The 21,330-nt window shown below is 35.3% G+C and overlaps 1 protein-coding gene across 4 annotated transcripts in view; it reads right to left on the reverse strand.

Annotated features, from left to right (window-relative positions):
• The window catches only part of ASCC3 (activating signal cointegrator 1 complex subunit 3), a 287,466-nt gene that overhangs the window by 60,773 nt on the left and 205,363 nt on the right, over nucleotides 1-21,330 (reverse strand). For all 4 annotated transcript variants that reach the window (XM_068937883.1, XM_068937886.1, XM_068937884.1 and 1 more), the window contains 9 exons: nucleotides 17,915-18,069; nucleotides 13,914-14,012; nucleotides 13,233-13,401; nucleotides 11,102-11,322; nucleotides 9,565-9,650; nucleotides 7,870-8,036; nucleotides 7,583-7,728; nucleotides 7,360-7,480; nucleotides 5,199-5,341 (listed from right to left, as the gene is read on the reverse strand). In XM_068937883.1, coding sequence (XP_068793984.1) covers nucleotides 5,199-5,341; nucleotides 7,360-7,480; nucleotides 7,583-7,728; nucleotides 7,870-8,036; nucleotides 9,565-9,650; nucleotides 11,102-11,322; nucleotides 13,233-13,401; nucleotides 13,914-14,012; nucleotides 17,915-18,069 — 1,307 coding nt within the window. The remainder of the gene's footprint in view (nucleotides 1-5,198; nucleotides 5,342-7,359; nucleotides 7,481-7,582; nucleotides 7,729-7,869; nucleotides 8,037-9,564; nucleotides 9,651-11,101; nucleotides 11,323-13,232; nucleotides 13,402-13,913; nucleotides 14,013-17,914; nucleotides 18,070-21,330) is intronic.

Below are 21,330 nucleotides of genomic sequence, written 5' to 3' on the forward strand. Positions count from 1 at the left end.
CAACCAACCAACCAGCACCCCCCAAACCACTCACCCTACTTGTTTGCTGCTGAGAATTACATTATAATGTCAAGCAATAAACAAGAAATACTTCTTTGTATTTTTGTTTTTGTTTAAAAATAAAAAGCTGTAAAAAATCAGAGGAAAATAAATTTAAATAAATTAAAAATTTGATTCAAATACATTCCAAAATCTACCGTCACCACAGATATAGATGTAATTGCTGAAAGGGCTTGTTCCTCTTTATTCAGCTCCTAATTTCCTGGAGAGCAGTATACCTGATTTTACCCAAGCTTAACATCACAAGCTGGTGGCAGCGTCTGTTTGTGAAAGGATAATCTGAGCTTTGTCCCTTTTAACAAGTAACGGGTCACAAGCTTGGACATTACAGTCTTGGCTGACAGCTCCAAATTAGAGTTTTAGCTAGGAAATGTATATTTAAAGTTAATCTTATCATTATACAAAAAAGCAGTGTAAGCATAAGGTTTTCTTTTCTCATTGGCATCTGCTTGCGCACTGGCATCAATGAACAATAATAAAAAACGAAGAATTACTCCATTTACAGTGGCAGTCTTCCCTTTGACATGCACTGTCTATTCAGATTTCTCTCATAATGCACCTGTGCCTCAAAAGTATAACTAGGATGATCATTACAGAGTGATGTCCCCTGAAGAGTCCTTGCAACCCCAACGAACTGTAGCAAATAGGAGGCAGCCTCAAGTGTTTCTTTGCTTTTTTGTAAGAAGGAACTGCACATTCTAATGGGGACAGAGACCTGGTTTGGGAATATGCATGGACAATCTACTCTTTAAAAAAAAAGAAAAGGAAAAAAATAGCAACCCACCTCTAAGGCAGGTAACTATTCTTTCAAGAGATTGCCCACTCAGGCTCTGCTTTGAGCAAACTGTGAGAAGTCCTGCTTTAATACTGAAGAACCAAATGCTGTAGCAGAACTTCTGCCTGTGTTATGCATAGCAATTGGCAAAGGTAGGGATGAGCTTTGTGATCCACAAATCACAGTAAAGAGGATAGCTGAACATCACTGGAGGCTTCCTAGCTCAGACTAAACTAGACGTGGGGCGTTCAAGTGGATATTTCTTCATGAAAAGCATGCACACCGCCTGAAATTCATTTGGACAGAATCTATTAAACATATCTAACTATTGTTGTGCAACAACAGGTCCAGGAGGACTGGGAAACTAATCAGTGCTAGAAATGACAAGCTTCATCAAGTACTGTCTGGTTTTATGAAGACTAACTGTAGTCTCAGCTTTTTGCATACCTTTCAACTTTCTGAATACTGTGGGAACATGGGTATTGAACAGGAAATAGTATGTCAGATAGGAAATTCAGGAAAGCATCCAGGAAGAATCATGTCCTGTGGCATTTGACATTGCTGCATTCTCTGAAGAGGTGGGGTATTCCATAGGGAATGCTCTGCTAGACTGCAAGGGCGTCCTTGGACAGACCTTTGCCCAGCTAGTCTGCTATTGTGATTGAAGAGCCGCAGGAAATAGGTCTGTTGGCAATCTGATGCATCAAATGCAAAGCTGGCTACCTGGTAAAATGAAGACTGCACAGCTCTGTTAACATATCATTAATGTATTCTTTGTAAATATTGTAGAAACTGATGCGAAAAACGATAAATAACTTTGAGAAATGAAAACCGAGTTGGACATTTCACCTCAACCTGCAATTAAGAGTCCTCAAAACTGACTAGCGCTGCCCGTGATATATATTTTCAGTAGACGGACGTAAAATAAAACTCCTTTTCAACTATAATTCAGTTGCACCTGTTAGACTACTGATTTCTTTGAGGAAAAGAACATCTCTCATGATTCCTCCATGCTCCAGGTATGGTGTTTTCCACTGCAGTGCAATGGATGAAAGGAAGGCCTTGTATTTCATTTACACATACAAATATGTATTCGTGAGGCTTCATACAAGCTAATGTTTGCCATTGCTTGGTCCTTTGAAATATATTTGATCAAAATATTGTTTGAATCTGATACGTAGAGCTGGTTGGCAGAGATAGCATGGATTTGCCTGTTATCTGAGAGGACTAAGACAACAAGTGGTCTGGAGTTTTGTGAATAGAAGAATAGCCCTTCACGTGCTGCAAACAGGGGCCTGGTTTGGGGCTATCAGAAAATCTCAATAAACTACATGATCTGCGGAAAAGATGAGGAAAGCTGATAAAGAGGTATTGAATATCCAGTACTGGCCTCTGTCTCCCCCAGTTTCAACTCCTCCCAAAGCCTGAATCTCTCTGTTTCCATCACAAAGAAGCCGTCATGCAGGGTAAGAAAGAGGAATCTACTTTTAATGACAGTAAGAATCTGCGTCTACCTCGATATCAGTCTTGCAGATGTTATTATGGATTGCATTGTTTACAGCACTTTATGTAGCTTTATGAAGTCTATCCACTGGGAAGCTAACACAAACACAGACTAACATTTGGCTGTCGTGTGACAGAACCAATTACATTAGGAAACAAAACTAACCAATGAGTTCTCAAAGGAGTCCTACGTCAGTCAAAACTAGTATCATACAAATAAGGCTGAATGAAGAAAAATGCCAAGACCTGTTGTAAAGCCTGTAAACTTCTTATACATCCCTTTACAAAAAATCTCTTATATCCCAACATACTTCACAACTAACAAATTAATACAATTAAGTATTTTGAAAATCAAGTCATTAGTCTGTAAGCTCCCCCTATAGGGACACTGGGGGCAGAAAATAAACATGGAAAACCGAGAGGCTTCAGAAATGGTTTAAAGGCAGCAATGATTCATTTTTTCTAGTTGTTCCATTTTTGTTCTGTACGGACTTGAGAAACACTTGAGACAAATGTTTAGGTAAGCTTTTAAGATGGACAATACCTGTTTTATAATGTGTATTCACTGGTTTTACCTGTAACACTTAAAAAAAATGCTGTAACAATATGTAGAGAATTTTGCCTATTTCACCTAGTCTGCGTTTGACTTTAATGAAACTTTAAGTTGTTAGAATTCTTAAAAGTAAAAATATATTATGGATAAAAAAAGTAAGCGGTACATATACTAGCACTACTATCGCTCTGTTTTGCTCTGCCATGTTTTAGGCTGAATCCTTTCCCTCAATGTCAAACGAAACTCAGACTAATCTTGATAATTTAAAAAACAAAACAATAAATTGGTCCAGTAACTACCTAAAGAAGTGTCCATTTGAACTTGTAGGTACTTCAGACAGTTGTGTTCTGCATAACAGTGGTAAGATAGGACAACTTAGGACTCAATCCTCAGTTTTTTATATTTACGCAATCAGAGCTGAGTAACTTAGTAGGCACCTTTGTTATGTTCCAAACATTGAGCTCATTAATTCAAATATAAATTATATGCAAATTATCAAACTAACAAATGAAAAGTCTGCTTGTCCTTGCTGGCTCCTCTTTCAAAAACTACAGAGGTATATTCTGAAATAGGTGAAAATATCTAGGCTCTGGCAGGCTAAAAGGCCAGAAGTTCCAAATTCAAAGACTCTTAATAGAAACCTCTTTTCCAGCAAGTACATAAGTGAAGAAGCTTCAGTTATGGTTCACTTAGGGACTGCAGGGACTCACAGTGCGGGGGGAAACTATACAGAGTAATGCAAGTCATTTAGGACAAGCCTGCATGCTGCATATTCTAACTGCAGGTGAGATTACTACAGTAAACTAGCACAACATACTAGTACTACTACTCTACTAGGCAGTAATAATTTTGTTGTGAAATGTTTCTGTTATGCTCAAGAAAACCACTTAAATGCAGTTTGTGCAGTTAGAAAAACAGCGTCAGGTCAAGACATGTTTTAGTGCTAGCTTGTTAGGAGTCAGCCAAGACATCCATTTTCTATTCTAAAATCCATCCAAAAGAGGAAGGATACAGATGTTACACTTTATCTCACAGAAAATCACGCTATTTTTTGCAAAGAATGAACAAAATCAAATAATCTTTTCATCTAGAAAGTTATATTTTTCTTGGCATATAATTTTCGGTGTACAATTGTATAAATATTCATAGAACTGTTGAATATCTAAGCTGGATGCTGTATTTACAGGCCACATGTTTCATTGTGTTTTGGCCCTATATTACAATAGAAATTCCTATGAGAAGGTCTGGAACCATTAAAGAAAGCTAACTTCCAAAATCTAGGAGATGTGAATAATAATAATAATAAAAAAATAGAAGCAATGATATACTATAATCAGGACCATTAGTCCAGGAGGAAATAAATAATTCTATATTCAGAGCAGGTGCAGAACGGAGTGCGGTAAATAAGACCTAATATACATTTTGAACAATACAGATATAACAGAATATTGAATAGTTGCTTATTATTTGAACATCATTCCTGTTTTGCAATAAGTGAAGAAAGGATTCTTTTCCCAAACAATATAAGAAAATGTAATTAAAGATTATATCACAGGAAAAAGAATACCAGATAAACCTTAACTCCAGCATTTCTTTGCATCTGAGTGTTTGACTTTGTAATCTTAATATTTTTGTGAAATAGCTTCTGCCAGTATCTTTATTATATTTGTATGTCTAGTTATTTCATTAACTTACAAAACCGAACCATTTCTAATCTGCCAGTCTGCACTACATATGCATATGTATAGTCCATAAATATATATATAAAAAAATAAATGGACAGATATATGGAATATACAGATATTTATATGTATTTAGACATGTATACACACACATAACTGTACACACATATCAAGTTATCTTATGAGAAGGATAGTTTTGCTCCTAAACACTGAAAGAGATGTGGTTTAAATTCCAGCTCCAACCAACATTAACATCTACATGCCACAGATTTCCATCTGTAAGCTTTGGACAGCAGTACTCTTCTTTCTTTCATTCTTCGTCTTATCTTTGTATCGCAGACTTGTACCATGTGATGTATGTTGTCTGAGACAGTGGAACTAGCATTAACAATAGATATGCAGGAAAAACAAAGATAAAAGAGCTTGCATTCTAAAGTTAATCTTGCAAAGATGCTTGAACAGTCTTAATGCTGACACTAATTTTAATACATGAAATCTAGCATAGACATAGCTGTTGCAAGATCTAGTCTCAAATCACTTTTCTCTTTTAGATATATTTTCTTTTCAAACAAACATCAATAAAATTAAAAGCAAAACACAACTAACACATGTAAAATTATTCTACCTCTCTTTCATCCATCTTCAGCCATTGTTTTGGATCATCCTCAGTAGCTAGGAAGGCGATCAAATCTAAGGCAGTGAGCCTCGTTTGACGTCTGGATGACACAAAAATTAGAACAGGCTTGGCTGGAGAATGGCTCCGAATAGCTGTTGAGGAAAACAGGACTTGAGAATTAGGCCCCTTAATGACACAAATCAGGATTTCTCCCTGCAGTACCAAAATCATCAGCAGCAGTATGTGTTTCTGGTCTCTGTTCTGCTAGCTAGGTACAACTGAGCTGCGCATAAGTCATCTCAGAATCAAAAATCATGCAACTGTGCTTAGGTGAGTCTGACTTAATTTGCCCTGCTACTTTGGTGATGACCATAAATCTGAAGATTTAAGAGAAGCAGTTAGAAAAAAACACCACAAAACCCTGACAAGCTTCTAGATCTCAAAGCTTGCGCATTTTGCTAACTCAGCCTAATAAGTACGTTACGTCTATTACAGCATGTTCTTTCAGGCATAGTGCCATCAAGGTCCAAAGCTACATGTTTTCTGGCTGACCCAGACTGCACAAACAGAAGCCTGCCTGCAAAACACTACTCCAAGGTACAAAAAAAAAAAAAGAGGAAAAAAAAGAAAAAAAGTGCAAAGACTTGATCCATTTTTTTTTAAAGCGCTGGCAAGAACTCTAACCTAGAAAGTGACCTTTCAACAGTTGCTGTGAAAGGTGGGCATAATGGTGCAAAGGTGCTCTGCTTCTGTTGCTTACTAATTAGTTTCAAATACTTAAACCATCATGTTTTAGGACTTCTTGAAAAAGCATTTTCTTGCTAAGCCTGTGCTTGAAAAGTTTCAGATTGCAGCAAAATTTTTATGGTCTCAGGAGTAGGGGTTGCAATGGAAATACTAAAATAACCATGACTATATCATATCAAAAAGTGGGAAAAAAGCCCTCAGTAAATCATATGCCTGCAGAGTTTCTAACATCATCAAGCACTAGAAGTATAGAGTTGTAGGTAGAGTTTCAGATACTCTCTCTAAATCTGTTATGAATCCATTTTGTTTTTTTCTCATGTGATCCTCATTCTACCAAATAATTTTATGTATTCATTGTTAATTTATGAAAACCGTTTCATACTATCCACACCACATACTGTTCCCCAAATCATGAATACTACTCTGCATGTGTGCCTGCATATATACACACTTTACTATTGTGAAATTATTGAAATAGGCAGGATAATTCATGTGTATTTATACTTTACAACTGTAGATGTCAATATATCTATATATTTTAAAAGCCCAGCATCTAATGGATTTTTGTCGCTTCAGGAACAGGTGTGGCAGAACAGCCCAAGACAGATTTATTGTTCATTAGTGTTTTTGTACAATGCTCTTGTGGAGGTGTAAATAATCTGAGCTGTCAAGATTGGTCTCTAGTCCACAATCAATACTTTTCTTCTGTCATAAGGCTAATTAAAGTAGCTAAAAAGTCACCTCACAAATGTCACCTCACAATCAACAGCAGTTCACATTACAAAATTTATTTTGGAGGTTATTTTTAATTGATATAATAAATATTCCTTATGTAACCAAAAGCAAAACATGTTCCAATAAAATATGAGTTTTTCTTAAACCTGTCCTGCTTGCCAGCTTTGTTAAGAATAAAAAATTGAAAACAGAAGCATATCTGGATGCACTACAAATTTTGAATTTTATGGTTATTGCTTTGAAACTAGAATTATGTGAGGTTAGCCTGACCTGCAACTTCTGTTCACAATGTTTTAATGCTTACATACAGTGGTCCATACGAAAATACCTCAGCAGATCAATAATATGAATGGTTTTATTACTTTTTACATTTCAAATATTTTTACATAAATGTTTCTTTATGGTGTCAACCACCAAGAGAAAACATTTTATTTCCCTTTCACTAGCACTAATTTATTCTTCTGTTCTAAATACATTACATTCCACCATTATATGTTGTATTTGCATCATACTTTACGTTTCAGACAAACGGCTGTGGCTCATTAGCAGAAGTAGATTCCTCCTATACATGCCAGGAGAATATACAGTAACACATATTGTAAATATGTCGCAAAAAAACTGCGGAAAATGCTCAGAATCTTTCGTTCCTTTACAGAAAGAAGAAAAGGTCTGGGAGCTGGCTGCTTACCCTGAAAAGCAGGTTTGTTCATGCTAGCCATGCGAGGACAGTAATGCTGGCCAGGGAAGCCCTGAATGTGCACCTCCAGAGGAACAGGACGTACCGACGGTCGGAAGTTGAACAAACCCATCTACAAGAAAGCACATTTGTTTTCAAGTTTAATCCTGAATTATCTTCTTTTTGCTTTTCTGCAGTACAAACATGTACGCATCTTCAGACATGCTTTTCATACCTGATTAATATTTAGCCAATCGGCTAGGTCTCTGGCATTTGCTAATGCAGTGGATAAACCAACTACTCTTACAGGCTTCTCTGTGTGAGATGAGATGAAGTTAGTTCGAGACACGATAACTTCCAGTACTGGGCCTCTCTCGTCCCCTAGCAAAAGAAAAGTTCATTTAAAAAAGCAGAAAAAGAAAAGTTTCACACGTCAAAACGCATATTCAGGTCATAAGTATGAGCACATTTTTTCAAATTTAGCAGCATTTCTGATTAAAAACAAAACCAAAACATGCTCACCTAGCAGATGGATTTCATCTATGATAAGAATGGAAACTTTCTGAACGTAGCTCCTGTTCTGCCAGCTTCTGCTGACACCATCCCACTTTTCTGGGGTAGTAACAATCAGGTCAGCTTGCGCAATAGCTCTCATATCGGGAGTCACGTCTCCTGTCAACTCTACAACCCTGTAATAGCGTAAGATACTTTTTCAGACTAAATAAAACTCGGCTTTAAGAAGCTTTAGAACACCTTGCGTGAGGCGTGTTCAAACACCAAATGAGAGAAAAAACAAAATTAAACAAAGTTGGTTTGTTTCTGCTCAAATACTTCTAGCAAGATTTTCAGAATTGTTTTCAGTAAATAAACCTGTCTGTTTTCTTAGCAAAAATCGTTTAAATAGCAAGTACCACTCCTTAGCAACACCCTATAAAAAGGTGAGCGTGAATACAACTTCTAAACTATCCATAGTTCCTAATTCAAAATGAAAATCATATATGAATATGAGTATACTGTAATATGAATCATAACATCCTGTCACAGCCAGCATGAAAGCTTTCTGAAACAACAAAGTTGCTGCATGCTGTTCTGTATAAATCTCTGGTTTAAATAATGAGGTTGGACTGCAGTGTATCTGCATTTATTGGTGAAGTTCCATAAAGACTAGAGGAGAAATTATCCTGGGGTCATTTTGGGAGATGATTAACATAGTTTTTTCCAACTGGTTCCCTTATTACACTTTTGATTTCTACAAATTTAAGATGATCCATCATTTTAGATTGAAGGCATAGAATTTTTGACATTTCTGACACATTCTGTATCTAGTACATCTAACAGGAATTCCACAAAGTAATGCTTATTTTCCATTAATCAACATTTAAATCACAAGTAATAGAGTCAATTTCTCAAAGGAAATATTTCCTGAAAATATCTTAAAATTATGAGGCAGTTAATTTATTCTCATAGCCCATTAATAAAACTCTATACCCCCACCCCTAGATATTGCCAGCTGATAAGGCAGTGCTATGACAATAGCAGGAATCTCACTGGTAGTTCTGTGCACACAGAGTACCTCCTTCTGTTGAAATCTGTGGAACTCTTTGAGCTTTATCTTACAAAAAACTATATATAAGAAAGCAAAAGGCCCTAAATAATGCAGCTATGGGTATAATTTTTAACTCAGAAAAATATAATTTCAAAAAAGATCAAGCAGATTGATATACCTTTTACATCATTATGTAATGGCTGCACTCCAACACCTGATAAGATCAGCAAGAAATTCATGTGTCCAGGGAATAAAAATATATCCTTTAATTTATGGATGAAGGGTAATATATGAATACTAGTATATAGTTCATATAACTTATACGAGATCCTCTATAACTGAGGTTTCTAAAGAAAGCTTATTCTGAACTGCAATTTCAATTTCCAAGGACACTGCAGAGAGAAATCTGATCTTCATGTATATTATGCTGCCAAGTTATGAGAAAGGAAATAGCTGGGTATCAAAGTATATCCTATTTTTACTTTTGTTTGTGCTATTATCATGAGGAATACGAAGATAATTTTTTATTTTTTTAACTATTAGAAATTTGAAGGCTAATATACAATCAAAATCTACTTTGAAAAACTCAGAAGTATTCTGTAGATTGTATTTGCACTTGACGGTCTGATCTTTCGCTTCTCATTTCTCTAATTAGATAAGAAGAAACATACTTTTTACCAAGTTTTTCTTCAATCCTAACTTTCCAGTCCTCAATTCTCTCACGAACGAGTGCTTTTAAAGGTGCAATGTACACAGCCTGTAAAAAAAAAAACGGGATTCACAAAAACAGAAGTCGAAATTATTTACTAATTTTACTGTTTATTACTTTATTAAAATGTATCAACAAGGAACAGATTTATTCTATACTTGCAAGATTTAAACGAGCTCATTATCTGTAAAAGATTAAGGTATGAGTTCATTAAATAACCTAGAACAGGTTTCTAATTAAAACAGACTTAATGTTTTAAAATATTGCTCTGTCCCCTGAGCCATTAATGGGCAGATGAATTAAGAAACAGAAAGGGTAATTTCTTGAAATGGATCTACTTATCACACCATTTCAAAACAAAAAATCACTTATATAAATACGGCCATATTTTAACAAAGGCTATAAATCCTGGAAACTAACATTCTAGAACAGAAACAATCAGAAACTCTAGGCAGTAATATCTTATCTGACTTCTAGTTACATAACAATTAAAATACTACAAATTGAATTAAAAGGGTGATTAACTTCAGTAAAACGTCACAATATCTTTCTCAAAGCAGCCCACTGTGTGAGGGGAAATACCCCCCTGTCATGTAGATACAACGTTTATTTCCACATTTATGATTGAATATTCTGAAGCTTGATGTACATTTGAACGTGAAGAAACTGCTATATGAAGAATTCATTTACACTTTTAAAATCGCACAGCCAGGTTCTTTACATTATTAAAACTTAGAAAAATACATTCCTTTAACAATTGCATAATTCTAACTCTAACAGATGAGCTGAAAATGTATCCAAGTCTTGTTCACCTCAGCCTGGACTAACATACTAAATGAAGACACTGATATTTCAAAGATGAATAAGGGATTTATGTACATGATTTCTGTTAATTTCAAAGGTTACTCTTTGGTTTAATCTCACAGTCAGATACAAATACCTTTTCCAAAGATTTTAAAGCTGGCTAGATGACAAGATGGCTAAGTCAAGATACAGACATACATTCACTTTGAATACAAAACCTCAGAAGGTGAACTGTTCAGCCTTTAGACAATTTGTTCTAAGAAGTAAAACATAAAGACAGGCTGGAATAGAAAACTGGCTTGTAATAATTAATTGCAACTTCTTGGTTATAAAAGAGAGATTGAGCTACTTGTCTTTGCATGGATGAAACTAATAGCTGAGCAACAGGACTACTGCTAGTAGAAGAAGATCAAAGGTCAAGCAAAAATTTCCTAGAAAATATTAAATGCAGGCAACTACAGAAAAGGAAAACCAGTAGGACTATATGGCATGTTTTTAGATTTAACTCTAGTACTACACTGATCAATATATAAAGTCGGAATAAAAGCATAATGGCATTCATGCAGGGCCATTTTGTACCCATACAGGTGTAACTTAAAGAAAAGAAAATTCAGTTTGCTATAGTCTTTCTAGGCTTTTGGACTGCTCAAAAAGATATCTATACTAAGTGATTCCAGCAAATCTATTCTACAAACCTTTGACGTAGGATACTTGTTAAAAACTCTAAAGATGGCTAATTCAGCTGCAACAGTCTTTCCAGAACCTGTAGGTGCTCCAAGAAGAACATTACAGTCTGTGTGATAAAGTGTATGAAATATCTGGGTTTGGATAGGGTTGAAATGTGTAAATTTGTACAAGACTTCATATTCTCGATGTCCCAAGGCTGTGACAGGCAAAGGCTGAAGATCGAGGAGCTCTAAAAACACAAAATAATCATGAATGTATGACAGTAGATGGCATCACACAACACATTTTATTACGAAGCTAAAGATATTAACCAATGCTTTAGTGGAAAACATTCTACATTCGACATTGTTTTACTTAATATCCCATATAACATGGAGCCCTCACTTCAGCCATTGTTAACTGTGAAGAGGAATAATGAAAAGCTGATTGTACAGCTCTAAAGTATTTCTTGAAGTAGCACTGTTAGTATTCTGATAGTTTTGAAACCAATCATTTGCATAAATTAATCTTTTTCTTGAAGCTATTTCTTTTTTTAATTAGTTGTAATAAGTCCTAAATTCACAGCATTAGATTATATACATTCAGCTTCTTATGTAAACTGAATGTGGACTCACAGGACAGCATAGTCTGCATATTTCAGAAACAAGAAAAAACCTATTTAAGAAGGATCCTTTGGGCCTTCTAGGTCAATGAAATAATACAAATCACAGGGGTACAACAAAATTTGACTTCTAATGCTTTAAAAATGTAGCTAAAGATACAATCTCAACGAACAAACAAACTGCCCTTCAATACATGATTCTTGGCTTATCCTGAGGGCATCTGCTATCCAAACAATTAGAGACTGTGGAATTTGGAAGATGATATATATAACCAGATTGGATTTGGAATCCTACCAAATTACGGAGACTGCAGTGATTCTGCTATGCAGATGCTTTCTTTGAAGTTTTTTTTTGTGGCTGGAGGTCGCATTGTCTTTCAGGGTGCTCCACATTAAGGTATGATATGGGAGTCATAAAATCTACTGAGGCAATGATGCCTAATATTCTTCACATGCTTTTCACTGATACCTTATGGTTGTTTTATCATTCCCACTAAAACTGTGATTCCTTGGGCTCTGTTGAGGAGAAGGAAGGTTTTTTGCCTAGCAGGGCCTCTACGTACTTCATTGTTGAGTGGGAACCAGATGGGAATTGAAATCAATTACCATAAATCCTAGAGGCTCCATAACTGGTGATGTGTAAATATCTTTCTGTTTCTTCTGAATAGTAGTCAGTGATCAGTCAATTAGATAAAAAGGTTACACATGCTTCTCCAGACAGCGTAGGTACAGTATAACAATAGCTAAACACTTCACAAACACATGTGAATTTATGCATGCCAAAGGACAACACCGTATGAGAACTGCCTGTTTCTAAATGCACTTACTTCACAGACTGCTAGATGAGCCAAATGTGATTACAGTGGAAAGGTTTTATAATGACATCACGCACAATGAATGTATAAAGCAATTTATGTATCCAGAAAAAAGAAGCAAAAAACACAAACATATGCCTCTGTGCCAAGTGTTATAAAGAGGGGGAGGGGAGACCATGACTTGATCAGCAGTCCTGAGTAGAAATTAGATGTACTGTAACAGTGCTTTGCCATGATGAATTCATTTTAGTAAAAAAAGTGAAATGTTTCTTATTTTCAAAATGTTAACTGTTTATGTTTTTTCTTTGCAGAATGCCATTTATAATTTAACAGTCCAGTCTACCTTAATTTTGAGCCAGCGTAGAAGAAATGTAATGCTTACAAGTACTTACATGATATGTTATAGCACAGAGATTTGGCTAGTTTTATATGACAATTTCAATTTTTCTATGGTTTATATTGAACCTAGGGTAACCAAAAAGCTGGTATTACGCTGAAATGGAATAAGCTGCTTTTCAACATCAGTAGTTTAGGGTTAGTAAACTGTTGAGAGAGTTTCAAAGTTAGGGAAAAAATGGTGTCAATAATACAAATATGTGACAAAAAGTGAATTTCTATATGGTTTTCTATAATGAAGTAGGAGTTAGAGATTTATTGTATTATCACAAGGAAAACCTGTATGAACAAGATGTGTTGAAACAAAATGGAGAGATTTGAAACTACCTGTATGAGGTGGATGTCTCTCCGGAAGAATCAAATGTTGAAAATTGATGATACACACAGCTTCTGCTCCCAACCATCTATCAGACACAGCTCGAATGTAATATTGAGAAGGCAGAGGTTCAAAAATTGGGATGGTGAACACCAGCAGCTGTGGTTCTTTGGTAATGACCTAGTGTAAACATTGTGCAGGGAATAATTACTGGATAGATAAACCAATAACTTTAAAAATCATACAGTTTGCCTCACTTTCATATGCGTTACAAACACAAAGCAATGACCTATGTGTGCATCTTCAAGTGCAGAATGTTCACGTGTAGCATATTAAAGCACATATTAAAGCATATATAGAAAGCATTTCACCATTGGGAATGGACTTTGATTCCATGGACTTCAAAAGGTAAACATAAAGCTCCTCTTCATCTTTTTTTTAATAGACAAAAACATTACAGATTTTCTTTTTTTTTTAATCTGGAAATAACTGTCCCACCAAAAGAGGAGGAGAAAAAGGGACATCTAAGATTGGAAACACTTTTGTGGAAGCCCAAGCTTGTCACAAACATCTAAAACTGAAAGCAGTGCTACTGATTTGAAAATCTGATTAGATCAAAATATTGTTTGACGTTACAAATCCCCATCTCATTATTTTTGCCTTTCTATGAGAATCTGAATAAAATCTGTTACCTGTTTTTTTTGAATGATGAAGTACTCTGAATGATAAATGTGATCATTAGTAGGATCTTCCACCCATATCCACCAGGGCTCTCCAACAGTGCCATGTACCTTTAAGAGAAGAAAAGATAGCTATGTTGTAGCTGTAATGAAGTTCTCATGATTTGCTAGGTATATTGGGAAATATTTCTTTGTGATGTAGTCTTTCAAAGGAATATAAAAATATGGAAATCAGAGATAAGAGCAATATAACCGTTCTAATTAGATCACTCCGCTTAAAGATTATGTTTCAATAAAAGTTTGTCAATGTATATATAATATAAATGGACAGGATACAAATGTAACTGAAGCTAGTGCCTCATCTGTCTATAAACAGATTGAATTCCCAGGGTTTCTTCCAGACTCCTGAAAAACAATTCCTCCTTTTTCCTTCTTGCACTTCTATCTCCAGATTCTGTGCAGAGAAGGATTGCCTTCTACTGTTCACTGCTCGTTTTTCAGACAAAAACATTTGCATTTTCTTAAGAAAAAATGGATACTGAATTCTGACATTCCTCTCTCCTCTTCTCTCTCCCCTCCAAAAAGATACAGTTAGTGACTTCAGAACTTTGTAGTATGATCTATTTTGGTACAGGTGAAGTGACAACATGAATAGGGCTGGCTCTTGATGATTCCTACACCATCTGGCAACACTGCGTTCCAGCCCAGATTTTAGTTTGCTTTGCTGTGTACCTGTAATCTTGTTAATGAATTATTTTGCAATGGCAGCCACAAAGCATAGCTACGTGAGATGTTCAATCTAGAAAATTTTTATTTCTTTGTCAGAATAAATGACCCCAGTGCCAATGTACAGGCATTTTACTTGACACTATCTATGGAAGAGAGAGAGAAATGTGCATACCACAGTAGTGTGGAAGTCATATTATTAAACGAGGTTGGATTTCTGAGGTTTTTAAGGATTGTGAGAAGGTACAAAAAAGTATGAAAGTGAAAAAACACTGGAATTATTCCTAAACTTTGGTTAACATGACAAAAACACAAAGTGCACAGCTGCTTATAAAGGCAGTTTTAACACTACAGGAATCTAGTATCAATTTACATAGTCCACTGTTTTCAGCATAATTCGTTATTTTCCATGTGCTGTGAAAACACTCTCTGTACCATCTTTTGAGACAAAAGAACGTATTGTGGAACGAAGGTGGTTTTGTTTCTTTTTTAACATGATTGCACAGTAGATAAGTAGATGGACAGAAACAGCTTACTGTCATTCACTTTCTATACATTTGTATTTCATTAACAACTTCAGTGGGAACTAATGACATGACAGGCAGTGATACTGCAGAAAGACACAGTTCACTGCAGGTGATGTTTTGGAAAATCCTAGTGGGACTATTACTTCATCAGAGCATAGGAGACTTTAAGAGATGGAAAAAGATTTAAAGAAGGAGGGAAAGTTCAAAACTCAGAAATTTTATTACGAGCTGTCATAGCATGTTTGTTTTGGAGAGTTCAGTGACAAAGCTGCAGGGGGAAAGAAGGGCAGCGAAGGAACAAGCAATTCAACCCTGCCCGACCGTAACAATTCTCAAGAACCCCAGGGAGCTCTTAAGAATGGATGTCTACCTGTATTTTGGGTGACCATTGCTCTAACACTGCATGTCTGATATACGACTTGACGGAAAGCTAATTAATACTAGTTGCATGGTTCTGCATTTTTGCTGGACTCGTTCGCATTGCAATAAGGTTTACTTGCCCTATTTGGGTATGTTAATCGTCCCTTTGTTCTAATAATGTAATGGGAATTTTCCATTGGTATCTGGCTCACAGACTTTAACCAAACTTAAGGGTTCCCAGCACTGAAAACTGCAGCCACTAAAGATCAAAATGCTGTCATAACTCATAGCTTCCAAAACATATCTTCTTGCCTTTTTCTAGCAAAGGCAGGTGCAAAATGTGATTGCCCTAGAAGTAAGTATCCAGGTAAAAGAATAGCCTTAAAACACGATCAAGCTATCAGTTCCAGTTTATTACTGTTTCATAAGTAGAAATGTAGGCAAGCTAGGTGTTTCAGTTAAGTTTAGTATATTGATTTTTAATATTAATTAATATTAATAACTAACCATAATATTAATTAACATTAATTTATTAATTTAATGTTAATTAACAATAGTCTGCTATTAATGTTCTTATTAATATTCTTCTACTAATATTTAATATTGGTTCTGATTTTACTTGAGTATTCCCATTTTTTGAATGGGAATTTTTGCCAGAGAGTTTTTGTGCCAATTACAGCTATACCTACACGTTTCTATAGTCTTCTGAGTGGCTTGGAAGAATACTGTGTGATGATGGAGAACTATTTTCAGAGTTTCAGTGGCTGAATTTAAAACAGTGGCTGAATTCATTTTTAATGACCATTAAATTTTTAAATAATTTTGTTTATTTACTTTGATAGGGGGTTCATTTACTAAAGAAACAAGTTCAACAGCTACCTGAAAAAAAAAGTTTAACAAAAATACTGGAAAGTTTTCCAGGTTCTGGTAAGTACCAATATAGAAATTCACAGCAGAAGAGCTTCGTATGTTGAACTGACAAAATGCTCATGATGTTTCCAAAGCAATCATTAAGGAATACTGTGCTAAGGGGTCATGATAAAGCTTGGGCAAACACCTGTTTTCTGCCATATGTTTTGATAGATAGAATTCAAATATGAGAGTAAACTACTGTGCAGAGCCATTTTCAAGTTAGAACAATCTAGAAGAAGTTAGATTTTGTAGAAAAATCTAAGAATGGATTCAGAAATTACTTCATGTTATTATTAAGATAGAGTTTAATTAGAAGTACCGGTTTTATTTGTCTTTAATAAAGACTCAAAAATTGTGGAAGCTGCCTAAGTAAATGGATAAAAGACTGAATGATAAAGATTTGTTTAAATCCTTAAAATGCCTGTTGGCATTCTGAAATATTGCATATAAATAAGGCAGCAGTTATACTCAATTAGGAATACATTCAAGTATTTTGTAATAAATCTATGTGGCAAACAAAAGCTATCTTCCTATATTTTGATCATTAATCTCTCATTCACAATCTTGGTGAAGTTTCCAAAAGGAAAGAAAAAGCCTTTGGGAAGGAATATAATCTAAATGTTTATGGAATAAAAACCTAATTCACTTGTGATTAAGGCAAATTTGGGGTCTAAGGGATTTTTAACTTAATTTTTAATAAAAGAACAAAAAAGTAACAGATATTTTTCAGAACGATAATTTCTCTTATCTCCTAAGAGAAGGAAAAAAACAAATAGGCTTGTCCATGGGGTACCTTTGCCTTGTGCCTGTAGAAAGTTTCAGGAAAAATACCAGCAATAATACAATGCCCCCATGTGGACATTTGTATTTAATTTAGATTTAAAACCTATTTCTAGGTAGGCACGTACCTAGTTGCTCAACTAGTGCAACTCCTTTTGTTTAAATTTGCACCGTAAAATATCGACGTATGTAATTCCAAACTTCTCTCAGTTTATCTATTCAGACAAGTGTCAGTACAAAAAGGCACTGACCTTGTGGAGGTACATTTGTAAAGCCACAAAGAACTTGGCATACATGAACTGTGTTTTAAGGCTACATTTTTGGTTTGTCATTCATAGTTCAGACAGCCATCTGCGTATCCCTCTTTCTTGCTTCTGCTTTTTGAGCATATAACCCTGAAATGTGTGTGTGACTTACCACTGTTAATATTCACTATAAGCACATGCTTCAGCATGTGCTAAGCAGCGCAATCCTGTTATAGTTTTTGGGAATTCAAAGACAATGTTTGGGTGTTTTCTTCCATAAAATTCCTAAAGGTCATTCCATTCCTACTATCAAAGTTCTTTTCAGCTAAAACAATCTTTTTTTTTTTTTTTTCAAATCTTATCCAAACACCGAAGCTCTCCTGGTGATCACCGCCTTTATCGCTGAAAGCAGATGAATGCTTCCCTTCCTTCCACCATCTCTTTCTTATTTTTATTTTTTTACCTGATCGTTCCATGTGAAGTCAGGAGTGATGCTCAGCCGAACGCGGAGCACCGTGCGGGTAATTGGCTGAATCGTTGCCTCCATTGCGATGGAGGGGATTTGATGGACGCACTGCTTTACCTTTAACCCAATCTTCACATGATGCAGCATATGACCTGCCAAGAAAACATTAGGTGTAACAAATTTGCATTTACGAGGAAAACAATACAACTCCGACTTTCAAACAGGCTTTTAGAGAGAAGCATTATTGCTTGCTTGTGTTACTCTTAGGTGTGTAAATGTCTGACTCCCTTGACCTGGCATGTCTGAATATTTTGTAATACTTAACTTGAATTAGCAATTTAGAGCTCAGAAAAATCAGTATTAACCCCTCTGTTGGCTATAACTAAGGGTTAAAATAACTATTAAGAATTCACACCGAAAACATATTATGTCAAGCTAGCTCCCTTTCCTTTACTGACTTTTTGACCAGCCTCTTACCAAGTCATACAGTTCTCTTTTAAAGTATGAATACTGACCTTTTACTTAGTGAAAGGCACACATGTGAACTTCTGTAATTCCCACATAGTAATTGAAAGTACACAGAACATTGTGTTTTCATAAAACTGAAGGGAGTGAAGGTAGTTAATGGCTTAAAAATGCACACAACTAGTAAACGTCCCACAGCAGCTCTATCTTTCAGAATCTACCAGCATGTAACAGAGACAAGGGAAAAACTAAATGTTGCAGCACATTTCATCTTCCATCATAATCACGATCACTAAGGCAAGAAAGTGATTATGTTTACAAAAATTATTTCTTAGTTGTATTTTACTGGTGAAGTATCTGTTCCTCTACTCTTCATTTGAAATACAATATAGGGTACTGGAGAATGTAGGCAGCAATTTTCTTTTCTTGAAAAATATTGCAATTTCTAGTTTATTTAGGGAAAGAAGGTTGATTTACCACTATTTCACTGAAATTGCTTTTATAATGATCTGGAACATATTTTAAATGTAATTACAATGGTTTTATGTATTCACTATTGAACTACCTTACAAACGGCTGCTGGTGTTTTCTTATGACATTATATCTTTCCCATGCATGCTTTCTGATAAAAAAAAAAAAAAAAGAGAGAGAGAAAGAGGAGAAAACCTATTATGTGTACCACATGTAAAGGGAAAAGGAGATACAAATCTTTTCTTGATATTTTAACGCTTAGCACTAAACTCAGGAGCACAGCAACCTTCAATTAGCAAGTTTTTAAATTTTCATCTTGACTTTCCCTCTTTAGTTTTTCTTATTTCACAAATCGGCAGGTTTTGCCTGACAGAGGTGTTTATCTACACCATTAGGTACTGAATAGTGATCTTGCTTAAGAAGGAAATCCTTAATCTAGAAATTTTAACCCCGATTTAATCAGTTTAGTTTGCATTTGTAAACTACGTGAACCTTCAGCAAATGCACTATTAAAACCCAAAACAATTACATTCGTACAACTTCATAATACTGGCAACATTATAGCACATTTGCACTATTGCTGGCTTTTGCAATTACAGGTAAAACTTCACAAGTCGTGTTAATTATTCAAAAACTTGATTCAGTGCATTTATGTAGACAAGTTGACTTTTGCACGCCAAAAAATCACTTTATATACACTGAGAGGTGAACTTCTGTGTTTGCACAACACACCACTGGCAGTTCGTACGCATATCCGCTAGTGCAAACTTCTCTCCCAACTTCTGCTCAGGTAAAATCATTGTAAAGTTCTCTCTCTTTTCTTTTTTTTCTCTTTTTTAAATAGTTATATTAAGAGAAACTACATATGGCATTTGAGAATTATGCAAACCTCCTAAACGAATGCTGGCTATCTGAAAAATAGGTATATTGAACAAAAGAAACTTAAATTTTGCTTATTCCACAAAGATCGTCAAGTGCACTCTGAAAACTGGCACTGCTTTCCTCAGATATCACAGGATGTCTTTGCTTCTCAGAAACCGTATGGTTATATTTCAATATGCGAGGAGATTATTCTTGTCTAATTCCGGCCCACTGGAAACCAGGATCTGTGCAGACAACACCCTCTTCATCCACAGGGAGAGCTGGCACCCATCTGACGCTTTGCTCTCTCCCTAGGACACGGAATAAGTTAGACCGCTAGCTCCTGCCTTTTTAATTCCATCTCCAAAGTCACCACGTTGTTTAAAAAGGAAGAAGCACTCGCACTGAACCTAGCACTAAGGAGGCAGACTGAGAACAAGCCAGCAACTGGATGCTGCTTCTTTTCCCATTTCAACACGGCCTTGATTTCAAATAAAAGTTAAAGCAGACATGCAAACAGGAGAGAGCGCTGCCACACAAGTATTTTTTTCAAAGTCTTGGTGGTAGAAAAAGAGCATCGACAGGAAGAAGTACGTCAAGTAGCAATGCTTCTCAGAGATGCACAAATCAATTTACTTGAGTGTTCGTAAGACTAATGAACCTGAAATATCATTACCTATAGTCACTAATGACCTATTTTCACCTAAAATAGGTGAAATCCTAAGCCTCATCTACCTTTAAACTAAGCTAATATGAAAAAGCCCCTACGTATAAAATTTGATATGTATATTGATATATTTCCATCTTGTAAATACCACTTCAACCAAGCTGAAGGAGGAGAAACTCTGCTCATGTATGTCAATACAAATCTTTTGCTTTGCCAAGTGAAGAGATGGGGAGGAAGAAACATTAAAAAAAAAGAATAAAAGCACTAATACAACTCACTGACAAGTGTTTTAAATGTTAATACAATGCTACACAAGTACACAACAAATTAACAACTTGTGAGACATAGCTTCTGAATAAAAAGCACAATAAAGCTAGTATTTAAAAATATTTTATTTCTAATACATTGAAAGGTAATATATATTATAAAAAATATTTTAAATCAGCTTTTGAAATTCTCTTATAGGCTTTTCTTTTAGCTTTTTACATAAAAATAGTCTCAAATTCTGTAAACTTTTAATATTGGTTCAACTTTTTCCAGTTTAATTTTAGGCATGTAACAAAGCTCCCTAAATTAGAAATGCATTCTCTGATCAACTGAGAGAAATGTCAGGTCAGAAGTCATAACTTTATAAAAAGTAATAACTTTAAATTGTATTTTCTTTCTAAAATTAGGAATTTTTTGAAAATGGCCATTTGTCTTTCAACAACCTGGTGTAACAGGTGCAAGGGTGGTCCAAAATCTGAAGGATTTCCTCCCTGAAACCAGAAGAAATACACTAAGATAGGAAAAAGATACTGCACACAGCGAATTTCTTTTCAACTTCAACCAGCTGGTGGACAGTTCATGCACGACAGTTTATACACACATCCTAGAAATCGTCATTATTTCTATCAGTAGGCTTGTGGATTTTCTCATTATCAATCATTCTCATTATCAATCCTTTAAA

This window comes from Struthio camelus, chromosome 3, assembly GCF_040807025.1.
Source record: "Struthio camelus isolate bStrCam1 chromosome 3, bStrCam1.hap1, whole genome shotgun sequence".
In the NCBI taxonomy this organism is placed as follows: domain Eukaryota; kingdom Metazoa; phylum Chordata; class Aves; order Struthioniformes; family Struthionidae; genus Struthio; species Struthio camelus.